This window comes from Netta rufina, assembly GCF_964035555.1.
Source record: "Netta rufina genome assembly, chromosome: 3".
In the NCBI taxonomy this organism is placed as follows: Eukaryota; Metazoa; Chordata; class Aves; order Anseriformes; family Anatidae; genus Netta; species Netta rufina.
In genome coordinates, this window is record NC_140125.1 from 82,244,232 (window position 1) to 82,262,387 (window position 18,156).

At 35.0% G+C, this 18,156-nt stretch overlaps 1 protein-coding gene across 2 annotated transcripts in view; it reads left to right on the plus strand.

Moving 5' to 3' along the window:
• LAMA2 (laminin subunit alpha 2) overlaps nt 1-18,156 on the plus strand; it is a 388,723-nt gene that overhangs the window by 98,358 nt on the left and 272,209 nt on the right. For both annotated transcript variants that reach the window (XM_084284185.1, XM_084284186.1), the window contains exon 3: nt 3,527-3,639. In XM_084284185.1, the coding sequence (XP_084140311.1) occupies nt 3,527-3,639 (113 nt within the window). The remainder of the gene's footprint in view (nt 1-3,526; nt 3,640-18,156) is intronic.

The following is an 18,156-nucleotide window of genomic DNA, read 5'->3' on the forward strand; positions in this document are numbered from 1 at the left end:
CATATTGACACTGCAGACGGTAGAGGATGTAGAGACTCTTGATACAGCTTTTAATCGAATAGATGCGGTGTTAGTAGAGGCATACAGAAGCATGAAGTTTCCTGAAGACAATCTCTCTTTTCTTTTTTTTTTTCCAGTTGTTTACCTCTAAAACTTAGATTAGACATATTTATACCTTATGACAAAGCATACTTAAGCATGGGGTTAAAGCCACAGGAAAAAAAAAATAATAATTATCTTCTAACTTGCTAACTCTACACAGGATGAGCAACCTGTGGTATAGCTTTCCAGAAAGAAGCCTCTCCTTAGAAACTTCCTTCCTGGGCCACCCTTCCTAGAATTATTTTACCAATTACACAGTCTTTTCCTAATAGCTAATCTGCATCTTTCCTGCAGAAATTCAAGTATATCATGTTTTTCCTAACCTCAGCCAACACAAGGAATGGATTACTTCCATTTTCTTTGCAGAAGTCTTTTTACTTACTTGAGGGTTGCTATTATTGCTCTGTCCAGTTTTTACACTAATCTATTCCTTTTCTGTCTTTCTCCATATAGGTTGCATTATCTAGAACTCTATATAAACCGCAGTTCTCAGTTTTCTGTAGAGGTTTTCATCTGTATTAAAATTCATCTGAGCTCTTACCAGTACTGCAGAGAGATTCAGGTTTCCTTCAGAATAAGCAGATTATGTTGTTGTTTACACATCTAATTAAGGTATTTCCCCTTTTAGGTTGTGTGATTCCACTGAGAGATATTTAGCTAGTTGGCCATTGTAATCCCCAGATGCTTTCTCACTAAATGACTACCTAGCCACTTGCTCCCTATCTTGTATTTACAAAGCAAATTATAATTGCCCCATTATAGATTACTTCAATTGTCTGAACACAGTTGCAACCTACTTTTTTCCCCCAAGGTCATTTTTCAAGTTTTGATGGCTTCTTTAATTGTAGTAAATGCTGTCTTCTCAGGAAAGATCATACATTTGTATTGTAGCAATGTAAGCATTGAAATGATTTTACATTATTGTAGTGGGTCTCATTCAGAAGATTAATTTTTTTTTTTTTTTTGGCTGCGTTTAGACTGCCAGAAACACTGTGTGATATATTCTGTCCTTTCTTTACAGAAGAGCATTTAGACATTCGTGTACATCATACAATTATCATTTTTTTATCAACTTTGTTTAACTCCAATAAATAAATAAATAAATAAATAAAAGGGAGCTGTATTGCTTTGTCTCCGTGTTCCACCTATAGATGCATATATGTTTATACAGCCTTCTTCATTGTTGCCATTTATGTATTTAAACACCTCATCTGAATGATATGTATCCACATTTTCCCTCTCTCCTATCCTTTTTCTAAATTTGTGAGACTGTTTAGCTTCAGAATGACTAGCCTTTTGTTGCCAACCTCATCTCTTTTTAAGGTTTTTAAATGTTTATTTGGCAGAAGGAAGTGCTTTATTTAAACAAAGTTAGCTCATTAATGGGAGAACCACGTAATGTAACCAGAGTTTAAATGCCTAGAATGTGTGAGTTTGGAGTGCCTCCCCTTAATTACTGTAGTAGGAAATGAACGCAGATTCCCTGGTTCATCACATGTGAGCCCAAATTAAAGAAGAGAGTTTGATGGGTTCAGTCTGTACGTTCCCCCCATCCTTGTAATCCATTAGAGAGACTGGTCCTTGAACGGCATTTGCAATCCAGTCCATTTTGCAAATACTGTATAATTTTCCCGTCCTTTTAAAAAGGTAAAAAAATGCCAACAATTAATCATTTTTCAAATTAATTATGATTAAACTTTCATAATGGTGATTACAATTAACTGTCGATTCATCTCCCAACTGTCCTTCTCATGATTTATGTTTATACCAGTTTCACCTGAAGAGACTTGCATCAAAATTTCCAATTAGACAGTTTCTGACACAATCACTGAAGAGCTCTGAGTTTGATTTACAAATGATTTTTTGCTAGCACTCATTTAAAGCCAAAGTTTGTGAAGATGATCAGAGATCTGAGAATTGACAACATGTAAGGCTTGGGTGTTATTTTTTTTTTTTTTTTTCTCTTCAATAGAAAGATAATGCTGCTAACAATGCCACTTGTAGTGTATATCCTAACTGGCAGATGTTGGTGCTCAGTAATGCCACTGAATAATTTGATTTTTAAATTAAAATTTTCACATTTTCAATTTTGCAGGCTTATACCTTCTCTTACTCCCACAAAGCCCTTTAATTGTATCTTTAAATATGTTCAGACATTCTGGCTTTCCTTAATGAGCTAGTACTCCTGTCCTCCACAGGTGGTTGATGTAGCAAGAAAACAGAGACAAAGACTGTCTATCTTACTGGTTTATTTAAATAATAATTAGAATAACAAGGAAATTAATCAGTTCATGAATTAATTATTTGGAATACTAGGATGAGCTAGTAATGAAACATATTCTAGTTTTATATCCAGAATATGCCAGTCTAGAAATCTATCCATAATGAGAGGGGTTCGATTTCTCTGACCTCATTATGTTCTTGCTGACAGAATGCACATAGAAGAAACCTGCTATATTTGAATTACCTTTGTGTTATTTTCACCATAATGTACAGACTTGCTCTAGGTAATTAGGGACTTCAAAATGCATCAGATAGAACCTCATATCTTTTAAAATTGAGATTTTGGTATTCTCAAGTTCATACAGGAGACAGTCATGAACTGGCCATAAAAAGTAACCTAGAAAGTTGAGTATTATTTTTCTCAGTCTAAGTAACATTAAAATACCATGTAATTAAATTTCATTAGATTATAATATCTTGAATTCTAACAATAATTTAATTCTGTAAATATTGTTTTATCCCAATTATTTTGGATTTATTTGTGACACTGCAACAGAGTAAACATGGGCATGAAAAATAATGCATCTTGGACTTAGATATTAATGGTTTATATGTTAAAAATGAGCTATCTTTGTACATGTGTTTGTGAGTCAGACAATTTTCCTGTTGAGAAATATATTCTGTAATTATTCATGAATCATCTTCTCTGTAACAATTTCTGAATTATTTGCTGAATTATTGCCATATGCTTAGGAATGCAAGTACCAGAATTACTGTGATCTCTGCTTTCCCTGCACGCCAGACCTTGGGATTCTGATTTGTTGTTTCTATTGCAACATTTAATGACTTTGCAGTACTTAAAACTTTGAAAGATTGCAGGAAGTGTTCACACCATCTGATTTAGATGCCTACATTTTCTGTAGACTCAGGAGAGCCTCCAGTTGTATTTATTTAGGTACTAAAAGTAACCTCTTTGCAATGCTAACCAAATTTCTGGGGCTAATATTAGATGAATATTCTAGTAATGATAAGCCTGAGACTGCTCCAAGAGCAAAAGAAAAAAAAATATTTCCTGCTTTTTCTTTTAATGTGCTACCTTGTTAGTTCTGTAGTTGCATTTTAATCTAGAATTTAGATCTAAACCCATTTATATATCTGAATTACTCTTAAATACATTTATATATTTCTGTTACTCTAACAGAACGACATCCAATAACAAACGCAATTGATGGCAAGAACACTTGGTGGCAAAGCCCTAGTATCCAGAATGGAATTGAATATCATTACGTGACCATTACATTGGACCTCCAACAGGTAGATGGCTTCTGTTTGTTTTTATAAAGGCTTTCTTTCTTGCACAATATCTCACCTGGATCATTTTCCTATTTGCTTTGTGTGGCTTTTATATAATGAACACTTTCTTGGCTTCTCTTGTAATTTTTTTTTTGTCATTTTTATGGGTAATGCTGACAGACCTGTTCATTTTAATATTGTGTACCAAATTAAAAATAATTTTCATATGTTTTTATGAAATCACATTTAACATTATATTAAATATAGCCTTTTTTTCCAAGCATAGCTTCTGGTTTGGCTCTGTAAAGTCAATTAAGAGAGTGTTCCATGTACTCATTAATAAAAGTTTATGTTTAGACTAATATTGTTTATTGTATCAATAATATAGTTTTATTCACTGCAACAGTATTTCAGCTATGTTAGTGATACATGCTCAGGTAGTGGATTATTTTGAGAGACAGCCTGGAGAGTAAAAGGAGGTGTTTGGCTAAAGTAGTCTTTAAATAAATTGCCTTTTGTTACTAAAACTGTGCTTGACAGCTGTAGCCAGACAGAATGAATTTATCTGATGCTTATAGAAATGCTATATAAATTCCAGGAATGTAAAAAAGTGAATACGAGAGCTGATGGTAAATCATTTTATTTTCATTATGCAATGATAAATAAAGAACAATTACCTGGTACCGAAGCTATTCATCATGTTATTAAACTTGACCATTTTGGCATTCAATTAACTAGATAACAAAGTAATCTGTTTGTTTGTTTGTTTTTAGCCCTTAGTCTTCTCTGGTCTCATTCAAGTTGCAGACAAATATAGGCCAGCCACAGACAGAGGAAACATACTCAGTTTTCCAGCTGTTTAGAAAAAAGGGGAGGTGCTTTCTCTGATTCCAGTTCCCAGTTCCCCCTTCCTCTCAGATCTCTTCAATAAGATTGGTTTTCTGTTTTGGTCTACTGTTAGTATTTTATCAGCTTTACTTGGAACCTGCCTATCCTTATCTCCCTTCTTTCTCATTCACCTTTAGTTAAAGAGAGCAATATCACTAGAAAGGCTTGAATAAAGCATAGCTTGATAGAAAGAGTGAAGCCAAAGGTATTGCATGGAGCCATCAGCAGTCATGCATATGTAAAATTTTGTTTTAAGAGATCATAATCTTAACTTAGTCCAGAACTCAGAACTTCAGCAAGGCTTAATGAAGAGTATAATACTTGATTTCTAGTTTTTGCTGATTATTACATTGAAACAAACTATCACCCAAATGATATCTGATGGTGAAATTTTTTTTAAGTACTTTGTGACAATGAAGTACGTGGAAGTCTCTTTACTGCTTCACACCTGGAAAAGCCTTTGAATCTTGGAAGAATTATTTGCATTTTGGCTTTGGAGTTATTATTTGTATTGCCAAAAATAATAATAATGACAACAAAAAAATCCTACATCTGTGTCCTTGGCCTTTTATCTGCAAAAATATTTAGTGTGTTTCTGTTTCAATCAACAGAGCTGAACTCTTTTAGAGAAGTTTAAGTTCCTGTGCATTATCAAGCTATTTTTAAAATGTCTTTTAAAATTTCAGAGTTTGGTAAGCCTGTACAATGGGAATTGTGCCTCTTGTTGGTTCTGATCTATTAATGTGATAGGACCCAAGGGAATGGCTTCAAGCTGTGACATGGGAGGTTCAGGCTGGATATAGTCAGGAACTGGAACAGGCTCCCCAAGGCAGTGGTCATGGCACCGAGCCTGACAGAGTTCAAGAAGTATTTGGACAATGCTCTCAGACACGTAGTATTATTATTATTTTTTGGGTGGTCTTTTGGTGACCTAGGAATTGGACTCAATGATCCTTGTGTGTCCCTTCCAACACAGATATTCTACCATTATATATAAGTAGCTCTTGAGCACATTAGGACTGAATTAGCACTCTAGTGATCTTACTAGAACTTTACTTTTTTTTTTTTTACTTTTTTTTTTTTTTTTCCCCCGTTGTGTCAGTATCTAGCTTGTTATAATAAATTTAAAAACAAACAAACAAACAAAAGGTGTGCGGTTCCTAAAACTTTTATTTATTTATTTATTTATTATTGTATACTCAAAACTAGCTACTGCAGGGCTGGTGACTCCACTGAGGAAAAAGTACAGATTGTTCCAATGTATTTAAAAGGCTTCTTTGTATGCCAGTTTTTCGCCAGTGATCTGAGAATACTGCACCATATTGTGTGGGTTTGTTTTGATGGGTGGATGTGGGAATGTTGTTTTGGTTTTGCATGGTTTTTAAGTGAGACAAGGCTCATGCCTGTTGTCTGTTTCTCCTTTCCCCTCTCCCCCATGTTCTCTTGCTTATTGTTTCAAGAAAGCTTGGTGGGGCCTTTCACAGGACTAATGCTTATCCCTTCTCTTAAACCCATTCAATTGCACTGGCTGAAATGTGAGAGAACGTGTCAGAGTATGGGTATGTCAGAGGGGTGGGATATGACCCTGTGCTACTGGTACTATCTGACTAACTCTAAATGATGTGAAGAGCATGCATAGAGTTAGGAAGGCATGCTTACTCACCATCTTACATGAACAGAGCAACAGCTTTGCTCTGCAAAATGTAGTATGTTGTAGTTTACTTGGCTTTTGGAATTTTCCTTAAGAAATGAGTGTTTGGGGTTTTGAGGAATATTAGGAGTTTTTATTTTCTTGTTTGGATCTTTTGTACAAACAGCACTGTAAGCTTTATTAGAGTAGTCAGTAAAATATGAAATTTCCCTTCCAGCTAATGTCATGGATAGTAGCCATTGTGAATGGTTGAAGGTCACCAGATATCTTTGAGACTTCGCTTAAAAGGAATTCTGTTCTTTATTTTTGCCTTATGTGAGATTTAGTAATTGCTATGTTTGTGTTGATAAATTCTTGCTTTAAGTACAAAAATGCTTGACTTCTTTTGGTAGCATAGAAATAACAAATGACAAACCTACAAGTAATGGACTGTAAATTGCAGGAATGCATTAGTTTGTATGTTATTACTAGTAATTATGATAGCACATGAAATGCTTTCAGCAAATCTTAATTTCATGAAAAAATCAGGAAAATAATTACAATTTTTTCACTTATATAATGCTTGACCTTTGGGGGTGGCTGCATGTATATATTTTTACTTTATTATGCAGTACAGCCATGTAAAAAATGGTGTATACTAGTTAAGAATAATTAATAAAAATATTTACTTCATACAGTTCAACTTTAGAAGGAGTAAAAATATTTTCAGTTAGCTTGGGAAAAATGCAGTTGTTTATTTGCTTCCTCCCAACAGCTGAGGTGTAACATAGTATTTATAAAAATGCTTTCATATGTAATGGAGGCCAGGCTTCTAATTTACTAAGGTACCTTTGAATTGTACTCCATTTATATTATAAAAATACATGTTGAAATTTAAGACTGTTTTGTTCTCAGCTTCTTTGCTAATTTGCTCTTAACCCTTCAGTTTTCCAGACTTCTTTTGACAATCTTATCTATTTCACAAGAATATTCTGGAACATAATTCATAGCTGTACGTCTGAAATTATTGTTATAGTGCTATTTATCCAGAAAGTGGATAGAGATCAAAATATGAGTGTAGATTTATATAGGAGTCATTCAGACAAATTTAAATGGAGGTTAAAATTGAGAAGTTGAGCTACTCAAGTTATTGCAACTGCAGAGCTGAGTTTGGCAGAGTAGATATATATATATTTACTTTATTGTGCAGTACAGCCATGTAGCACACTAAGTTGTTTCATCTGTGAAGTGCTCGCATACACAGAGAGAATGTGTTCTGCATCTTTGCTGGCTGCATAGGGTCTGTGGATTTGGCCTTAAGACTGATGGGTTCAAGTGCAACAAAATTAACTCAGGTCCAGTGAGTGCAGTGTTTCACAGGACAGAAAATAATTCTTCTCTTATAAAGAAGCTCCTTCTGTTGACTAGCTATGCTTTTTCAAGAAGTACAGAAAAGGGAGGTTGCAAAACAGAAATGGTTGAATTTCCAGGGCAAATATATTCCTTGTATTCATGCTATCTGAAATCCTCATTTGGTTCAATGATTTCAGCGATGTGGAAGAGTAGTAGAGTATCTTTAAAGAAAATTGGCAAATACACAGGGAAAACAATTGGAAGTTTGAGGTGAGGTGGTCAGCCCATCTGTTTCCAATTTCTACATACATCTTTCATACGTACTTTCATTAACAAATACCCTGCTGTAGGACATTGGCAATATCCTTGGTATTGCTAAGATGTTTATGCCAGGAGCATATTTATATGGATTTTGATTTTCTGACTAGACACTTTTTACATGTTTATTTCAATGGTGCAGGAATATTTTATGTGAGTCGTAGACATCAATGAACTCAGGGTGGGTGGACACAGAGTTAATGCTCTGGTGGTAACTGTTGAATTTAATAAGTATATCTTCATTGTCTGAGATTGTGGGGGAATACTTCAGTGTCCAGGAAATCCTTTCTAGGCATATATTTCTAAATAAAAACAAAGTAGTTAACTCTCCTAAGAGCCTCATAAGATCTGGTACTGCAGCAAGAATCACTGAGTAAGCTATATAGTTGCTTTCTCTATAAAGAGACCACAGTTCATCAGTTTTCATTTCCTTAAGCACTGATAGTGTCCCACTCATAGAATCATAGAATCATAGAATATCCTGAGTTGGAAGGGACCCTTAAGGATCATCAAGTCCAACTCTTGACACCGCACAGGTCTACCCAAAAGTTCAGACCATGTGACTAAGTGCACAGTCCAATCTCTTCTTAAATACTTACTTTAGGCTATCTCTATTCTGCATCATGGTCTGAATGTCCATTACCAGCTAAAATGAATTGGGTGTGTTTCTAAGCATATTCTATTGGTTTAGTTTTTTTCCTGAAAAGAATACTGTTTGTGAGCTCTAATTCCAATTCATTCTAATTCTGATTCATTCGTGATGGGAACCAAAGCATACTAACTGGGAGCAGTTGGGAGATTCACCTCATAAGCACTTGCTTATCTGAGCTAAACAGCTAGTGTGGACGTTCCATTCTAAGCTCTGTGTCTGAACAGAGTCCATATTTTACACTCAGCCTATCAGATGCTATGCACACCAAAATGGTGGTGTTCCCATATGTTTTAATGCAATATTGCTAACCTTTGTTAGGGTAGGTGAAAAATATGAGAGGAGAAAGCTTCTGTGAAGACACCTTACTTGTGGGACTTTGCTCGTCACTTGCTCCTTGGCTTTGCCAGTATGACTGCTGTGTTGATAGCTGTTTGAAGGAAATGTTATTTTCATCTGTCAGTTCCCTTGATGCACAACATTAGCCAGATCTCTTGGGGGAGCACAGCTCTATTTTAGAGTTCATCACTGTCACACAGCAGCAGAGATCATGTGTTTGTTTGCCAGGGATGACTTGAGGCAAACATGACAAGCACTGTCTTGCAGAATTGTGTTGAAGATGTTGCCCAGATATATGACCAGAATGAGGCAGGTTATCTGTTTCTAGTATCTTTAATTTAAAGAATAGCTGGTTTTGAAAGCTTATGTGAGTGAGTAAATTCTTATTTCCATCACCACTTCTGTTCATGCTTTTTGCTATCCTTTTAGTGTTTGGCTGAAGGTGTTATAAAATGATGGCTATAGCAGGGATTGGCTTGGAGTTGTTGTGTAATGTCAAATATAATGCCACCTTCTCTGACTAGTTATTTGTCTGTCTAGTAAATGACATTGACACTTAATTTTCAAATGATGCCGTTCCCAGAACGTGCTTTTTCAAAGCCTTGGACAGGCAAAGACTATGAATTTACTTAGTCTGCATCCCCATCCAATTAACTTATTTCTTGAGGAAGAAATAGAAGAAGTTTTGAGCCTTGACTACTTACAATTTGGAGCATGATTTTGGATTCTGGAAACATTTCCTGTCTGGCTGGCTTCAAAAGACTGTTGGAATGCTTTGTGTAGAACTCACTCTATACATTTGAACTGCACAATTAGATCCAGTTAAACCCATCCTTTAGTGATTGTCTGAAGTCACTTTTTCAGCCACGGTGAAGTACAAGGCATACTAGTTGGTAAGGTATTTCACAACAGCATTGCTTCTTTTAATATTAGTTAAAAATTATAATACTTACAAAATATTAATCTATAATAGTCCACAAGACAGTGGCTAAGGAATCAGAATGTGTAGTGCAATGCAGCAAGGGTAAGGTAGCCTTTACACACTATCTGCAAAATGGTATATGAAATATGTATATCACTTTGAATATCTTTGTTTTTCTCTGCTCTGTAATATCAAATACATTTTTGGGAGGTGAGGGATTACAATTAGTATTCTATGAAGAACTGATATCAAATATCAGAATAGCTAAAGGAATGAACAGAAGGTTAATGGCCTTTCAATATATAGAGGGGGCTTAGAAGAAAGACGGAAAAAAGCTTTTTACAAGGACTATAGTGACAGGAAAGGGGACAATGGTTTTAAACTGGAAGAGAGTAGATTTATATTAGATATAAAGAAGAAATGGTGAGACACTGGAACTAGTCGCCCTGAGAAGCTGTGATGTCCTGTTATTGAAAGTGTTCAAAGTCAGGTTGGATGGGGCTTTAAGCAATCTGATCTAGTGGAAGATTTCCCTGCCCTTGGCAGGGGAACTGGTCAAGATGATCTTTTAAGAGTTCCTTCCTGACTAAACCATTCTGTGATTTTATGACAATGCCTAGTCTTGGGATACAAGAAACAGATTAGGAAAATTAAGTACGAGTTGGTCTTCCCATGTTAAACTTGTATACATGTCCAAAGATTTTGCTTTGGTTTTTGGTTAGTATTCTCTCTTTCTCTTTCACTACAGTTATATGCCTTAAATGTCTGAAACACTTTCAAGAAAACTTCTGTAAAGGTAAACCATATGGCTTCTCTTCATCTCCAAACCAAAGCCTAACATGGTTTCTCAGTTCAAACTGAGGTATCTCACCAGCAAATGCCAGTCTGTTTTGTCCGTCTTCTCAGATCTTTGTCTAAAGAGAAAAGTGTGAATAGAAGCAAAGCCTGTTCAGTCAGTGATACTGCATTTTCATATGGCTGCTGTTTCTCCCTTCCCAGCCTTCCCCAAACAGTCCCGTGGTCTGGCACTAGCAGTTGTGCTGCCACGTAATGAACCAGATCAGTACCTTGATACTGAAAACTAGCATTGTCCTATTTTGGGAGGGAGTTAGGTTTCTACCAGGTTCTGTTTGGTTTGGGGTGGGGGTGAGGGAGTGGGGGTAGAACACGCACATATTTCTGGAGGTGGTGGGAAAGCAGTCCCACCCCTTGCAAGAACAGCTGGCACTCTCTGGCTTCAGCTGATGGTAAAGCTTTAAAGTATATAATACTGATCTATGAGCTTTGAGGCAATAAGCTACAGTCCATATCTGCAAAATGGAGTTGTCATTCTGCATATTTGGCATTGTTTTTGCTTGCATATTAATCATTCTATTTTAAAGTAATGTAAACACTTAAGAATACAAAGCATTTAATTATATGCTCCTCCCTTCTCCCCAAACCCCCCTAAAAAAAAAAAAAGTTCCCTGGTTCAGTTATACCTAAGTGATAATGGATTGTTAAAGTGAAAGCCCTACAAGATGCAGCTAAAACCATGAAATCAAGAATGTAAAATGGCACTTTATATTCTGAATGAAAATGTAAATGGCAAATGAAAATAAATAATGGCATTTGTTCTATATTACTGAAGTCCCCAGCTAATTTTTGCACATGTACCTGGATGTTAGTTAAAAATTGTTTTGTTTTTTTTTAAAAAGTTTATTTTCTCTTGTCTGAACATAAATCTCAACGTTTCAGTAATTCTTTTCATTCTTTAGTTTCATAGTTCACTGGTAATTCAAGAATCAGGTATCAATAGGATGAAAGAAAGCATACGTTGCCCTTCGGGTATTCGTTTTAATCAAAGCAAAACTAATGTATTTGAAGTTAGTTTATAATGAAATGTTTTGTAAAAAGCAAAAAACCAAACAAACAAAAACAACAGAAAACAAACAGCACATAAATATACCAGTGATGAACATACTTAGAGAAGATAATTATTATTAATTTTGGAAACAAACAGACCTGTAGTAAATATTTTGACATCACAGTGAACATTTTTAAGAATTATTTGGTTTAGACAGGTTAGCAAGTATACTCTGTTATGTAGTTTCTCATCTGGATTTTGGGGAAGCAAAGAATATGCTTGAAGAGAGTACATGCTCTGTATGACACTGGTGACAGATGTCATTGAGGCTTCAGTTATTGTCTCAGAATCAAGTTTTTACACATTCATATCACTCAACACAAAAGTCTAAAGAAAAATAAGTGCACACCTATGGCAACCGTCACTCCAATACTACCAGCTGCATTAAGCGTTCAGATGTTCTGATAAACAAGTGTTTGTAAAGTTACTCAAGCTGACTTTTCTGCAGTGTTTAAAAAAGATATATTTTTTTGTTTGTTTTGTTTTTTATTATTCCTGAGAAGTAAAATAATATGTGCAGGGAGTATTCTTCAATGTTTTCTGAAATGCTAGGAAGCCATTTTAGTCCTGAAAGATCAGCTATAATACCCACCATATATAGTGCTGCTAGCTAGGCTGAGTTGTTGTATTAACAATAAATCTCCACAGGATTACTTTGCCCAATTTTTTTTATGCTCCTCACTAAATCAGACGGTAACTTTATTGCTTTGTGGTTAGTCAGAAAGATTTCTACGTAAGCAATTCCTTTCAGCTTCACATCATAATACACTCTGACAAAGATTAAAAAAAAGGTTCAAGAATTTATAGTTTTTATTTTTGAAGTTACTTGCCTCACATTTTTTCTGGATGACTACAGTAAACATGCATACCATTTTTTCTTCTCTAACTCTGGTCGTTATCAGGAGAGCCATTCACCTTTCCATCCGTTGGGCAAATAGTTTTAGAGGTCCTAATTACTCTATTATAACCTTTGAATCCTGAGTGGCATGTGACATTAATGTGAGGTTTTGTACTATTGGCGATTCTGGTGCTAAAGAAAGTCACAGAGTCTGGGAGACTGGTAGCAGGATAAATAATGGGTTCATAGGAGGCTTAGTCTTGAACAAATTTTGCTATGTTTACTGAAGCAATATGTCATCAGTAAATAGTTTATAATGAATTAAAAGCTACATAAAAAAAAATAAAGTTTTGCAGCTGATAGTGGTGGTCATGAAATAGTGCTGCTGTTTGTCATAGAGTTTCATAGCCTTTTATCATACCCTTTTATCATTGAATTATTAAAATGTAAGGTGTGTGCTACAAGATGGACAACAAGATCCTTTATTGAACCTGATGAGAACTGTGGTAATAAAAGAACTGCTCAATATGTATTAAGATAGGTTGTTAATCGACTAATTTGTTTTTGACAATATTTTGTGTATGTGAGTTAAGATATAGGGGAGTATGAGCAGCTGCTAATAGCAAGACACTATTTTGTCATACAAATGCTGTGTAATACTTTGCAACTTTGTGCCAATATTGATAAATGATTTAAGAAATACGCTTGTTTTCAATTTCCCTTTGTTTTAGGTAGCAGGTTTTAAAAGTATATTTGTTCAGATATCAGCATAGAGCAGAGAGTAAAATACTGCTACTTTTCATAATCTGAACAGTAGGTCAGGGCTTGGTCAAGAGCACTGAATTTGACTTGCCAACAGTTTCTCGTCATACATGTGTGCAATAGTCTTGATTTGTTGGTTGGTCTAAAATTACTCTAGGAAAAATTCATAATGGTAATAAAGTAAACATTTAAACAGGCCTTGGGGCTGCATAATCATCCCTTGTTCACTGAACAATGAATAATAATAGATGTATGTATATATTCCTTTCACCGTGTAAATATATATATATATTGATGGCATAATTATTCTCTTTCTCTGCGATGTGAAGTCCATGCTGTGCATGCTTTGTGGAAGGCTCGCATATCAGTGATGTAGTTTAGACAGAAAAAGCAGTCATTTATGTATTTGTTTGATTTTGGACTAATGTGGACTAAATGATTCAACAAACTTACAGAAGTGTATATATTGGATCTCTTCAGTTACAAAGCATGGCAAAAGAGAGACTTAGTCTGATTTTGCATATAACTTAACACTTAATGGTGAAGACAAATTGTTCTCTTGGTTGTGAGTCCTAAAGTATTATGTTGTGTAATTATTATAAGGAAATTGTGTTTGCAAAAGGGAGAGATGAGATGGAAACGTAAAATTGCTCATCTCAGAATTCACTCTGCACATTCCATATATTGCCTTGCTATACCATACAGCAACATGTCCATATTTAAAGCAGTCGTCAGGTTAATTAGAACAACAAAAAAAATAGAAGTATGAAGAACTAACAACAAAAATGAAAACTAAACATGCACAAACTCTGATCTGGGCATCAGAGCTAGCATCTCATTTCTTTTCAATTTACTTCTTTCCTTGTGTAAGTTTTCAAAATTTCTTGAGTTTACTGACATGAGGCAGGTTAAAAATACTGCCAGAATTTATTTTTTAAATCTTATTAACCGCTCCTGTGTTTAGTTAAAGAAATGAACTATAGTATCTAAAAAGAACATGAGGAATGTAAACAATCAAAAAAAAAGCTGAAAATATTTTTTGACATGTCTCTACTTTTGGTTTCATAGTTTAAGACACTAATTTATTTAAGTTCTCATTCTTATTGTTCATTATTTCAGGACTGAAATGGAGAAAAGATTGCCGTGTTCAGGGAGATTAGTGATCTTATCTCAAAGAGCTCATAATCAAAATCCTAGGCCCTAAAGACGATGCCTGTTACCATATAGTAGTAGTATGTTCTTTTCCAGAGAGATCTCAACGCACCAGCTTCCTACAGTTTCAGCAAGGAAGTGTTAAAGGTTTAGTTGTCAATAATGCAGAAGTTGCCCAATGCTAATGGTACAGCAGTTTCAGATGTGTCTTTGCAGACCACAAGGTGGGTAACAGAGAGACATCATCACACTAAAAACAGTTTAATTGTATAATTTTTAGCTCTGTGCAGAAAAGTACAGAAACCATAACATTGAAATATATGTTTTATTTCACATTAATAGCGCTGCATTAACTTGCTGTTGGTTGTACGAAAAGGAAATCTGAAAAATTTCATAAGATAATTAAGGCTTCTCTAGGAAAGCATATTATTTTGTGCTATTCCTAGATCTAAGTAGTTTTATCTATATTGAAATTAATATTGTCATTATGGAAATAAAATATAGAGAATTCCTATGTCTGTAACAGGTGAGGAGATTAAGTTTTAGCTGTTTAGATTTCAAGGTTTCTTCATTGCTACACTTTGAAATGGAGACTAAAATTTGTCTGTAATAGATCTTTGTTTCTCAGGCTAGAGAAATACATAGGTTAATTTGAAATGCAGCTGGTAAGGGAACCTTGCATGACAATGAGAACGCTATTTACCCTGAACACTCAGTATGGTACTGGACCCAGACTAAGTAACAGCTCTTGGATCAATGCACAAAAAAACTTTTTTTTTGGATTTTTGATATTTTAGCACCAAAACAGAAGAATCGTCTTTTCTATTCTGTTGTCTAGGTTTGAAGAAAAAAATGTGAATACTGGCATTTCCATCAATTTTTCTTTCTTCACCATGCTCTCTCTCTATTGAAATAGATTATTTCTTTATTTCATAGAGGTAATGAAATAAAGAGGAAAGGAAGTGCTTCTTTCTATTATTTGAAAGTGCTGTAAAAAGAAATTACTGACTTTATTCTTCAGTTCTGATGTATATTAGCCAATGATGAGAAGGAAATATGGTCAACAGAAAGAAGCTATTTATCAGGCTTTCACAAACAGGTGAAGAGTGGATAATGGAGAAAACCAACAGAGAAAATTACAAAGAAAAAAGCTGACATTGCCAGAAAATTTACAGGCACTGACTCCTGTTTGGCTTAATGTAGCTTAGATATTCAATAGCTGGACAACTTGAAAGCTTTACAGTTTGAAATTTTATACAGTGCACTGTTTTAATAGATTTTTTTTATTTTTAAAAAATAGGCATGTTATAATCATCTTTTACTTATGAGCAAAAGTTGAGAGGTATTAATAACAGATTTGTTTTTCTCAAGGAGAAAAATGCATTTTTTAAAGGAGCCTGAGACTCTCTAGCAGTTGCATAAAGTGGAGGGAGAAAGCCAAGATTGGAGATAAGTGGATATATTTTTAAACTGTTTTTTTAAAATGCACATTGAAGGTTACAGTTTTGCAGGTACTAACTGAATGAGACTGAGTCTATTTTTGTCTAATTAGAAAAGATACACATTTCTAACTGAAGCTTGGTTTGCTTTGTAGACATACACCTTTAGGGCTTCTCAAGGTGTGCCCTGGTGCTCGTTTTTTCATCACAAAATGCTGTGGTCATTCTGGTTTTGCATGACATTCTTAGCTATATAAGGGGACCTGGGGGGAGGGGGGGGGATGACGACACCAAAAAAAAACCTCTATGTTGCAATCAAGCGTGTGCATCTTTCAACCCAAATTCCCCATCTGGTAGTAACATTTCTGTTGGAAGCAGATCAGATGAACAGGAGAGGCACTGTCATTAGAAGGCAAACTGCAGCGTGGCAGGGAGCTGTTCAGCTCTCTAAACTGGTATTAGCTGAACCCTGCTAAGCATCTCCCTCCTCCTCCCCTTCCCCTCAACATTTTCAATTACAGAATTTCTAACTGTGAGCAGAATGTTTGAAACCTGTGTAACTGTCTCTCAAGACAGTGATACAAAGAAACGCAGGCTAGATGGTTGTTTGATGAATCTGGAGAGCCACTCCATCTCTAAATTAGGGTTTTTCTTACAGTTGGATGCTAGACTAAAATGAGAAGTTTAATTATTTATAAATAACCAATCATTTGAATATTCTTGTATCAAAACTGTATACTCTTATTAAAAAAGAAATACAAAAATCAAAACAATAATCTGTAGCAACATATCTGAACTGAAATATGACTGATCACATAGAATCATAAGATATTGATACTGGCCTTTGAAAAAAAAATAATAGTGCAGATGCACACGTAATATTTAATTTGAGATGTCTAATGTTCTGTCTGTGTAACAGATGTCATGCCTGATTCCTGGTCACGTTAAGTACTAGAACTTAATGAACTGAGTAGCCTGATGGATGCAAGGATGCTGTGGCTCTGTGTCCCCACTCAAAAGAGAGTCCACCCAAAAGGAAGATGCTTTGAAACAGGATTTAAAGAGAAAATAGGACTGGCTGCAGAGATCACAGTCTGGACAAACATGCTGACTGGACAACTATTTATGTCAACTGTTTTTTTGTTTGTTTGTTTGTTTGTTTGTTTGTTTTCTGTTGTTTTGAAACAGTAGTTCTAGTTGACTCATCTGAATGGATTTCACACTGGACTGATAGGTGTTTACCACAGTTTTTAACAAAACATGAGGAAACAGATCCTTGCCAAACTCCTCAATAAAGATAAATACCATGTTTACTTGGCCACTGGAATAGAATAATATACAACAATATAACTGTGATAAAGAAGTACGTATGCAATTTACACCAGATTTGCTGATTGGAAGCCTCCTTTACTCTGTTTGGAAAATGGAATGGAAATATTGAAAATCTCTTAAAATTTTGTGATACTCTATTTTTTTTCTCTCTGATGTTCTGACTTACATGAAAGATAGATTTATTTTTTAAATAGTAGTGCAGGTGGGAGTCAGGCACAATGAGATTTCCTGCTTCACTGGCTAACCCTATGCAGATTAATGATTCACTTCAGCTCTATCTGAATAATATTAGTGTAGCAAATTATCCTGAGTAGTAGGATGCACTTTTCTATGTCTTATGAGGCATACAGAAGAAGATACAGTGCTATAACTTAAACTGTACTTCACAACGTGTGCTTTGCAGATCTCACTACTGAGACAATTACTAGAGAAAATGATACCCAGGACTCATTTTGTTTCTCATCTTGAGGATTATGTTGTCTATAATTTGAAAATAGCTCAAAGGACTATTTAGACTATTTCCCTCCCAGTCCCGTAATTACACTATTGTCACATGAGCAGAGTAAGTACAAAAAAGGCACCAGCTGTACTTTGGCAGCTGTGTTAATGGACTATTACGTGCCACCAGGCAGCTTGGTATTGCTCTGTTATGACATTTGTATCAGCAAACTTTGATCTCCAGGTTATGTTCTATTGGACTTGTACTTTGACAGATGTGCTCTACAGTTGTACAGTTACATTATTTGACTGGTGTCATCTTATTGATGTTATTTTAAAAAGTAAAATAGATGTGCTCCGTGTGTTACCCTGTAGAAAAAGAAGCTTGGTGTTACTATTTAGTAGGAAACTTGGCTCCATAAAGCAGAGCAATTTTACTTTTTTTAATTGTGAAAACAAATACAGCAAAGCTCTTTAGACTTTACTGGTATTAGTATTCTTATGCCACTAAGCTCTAGCTTGATGTATTATAATAACCAAAACATGATTTGCTAAGCAGCTCCACAATAAAG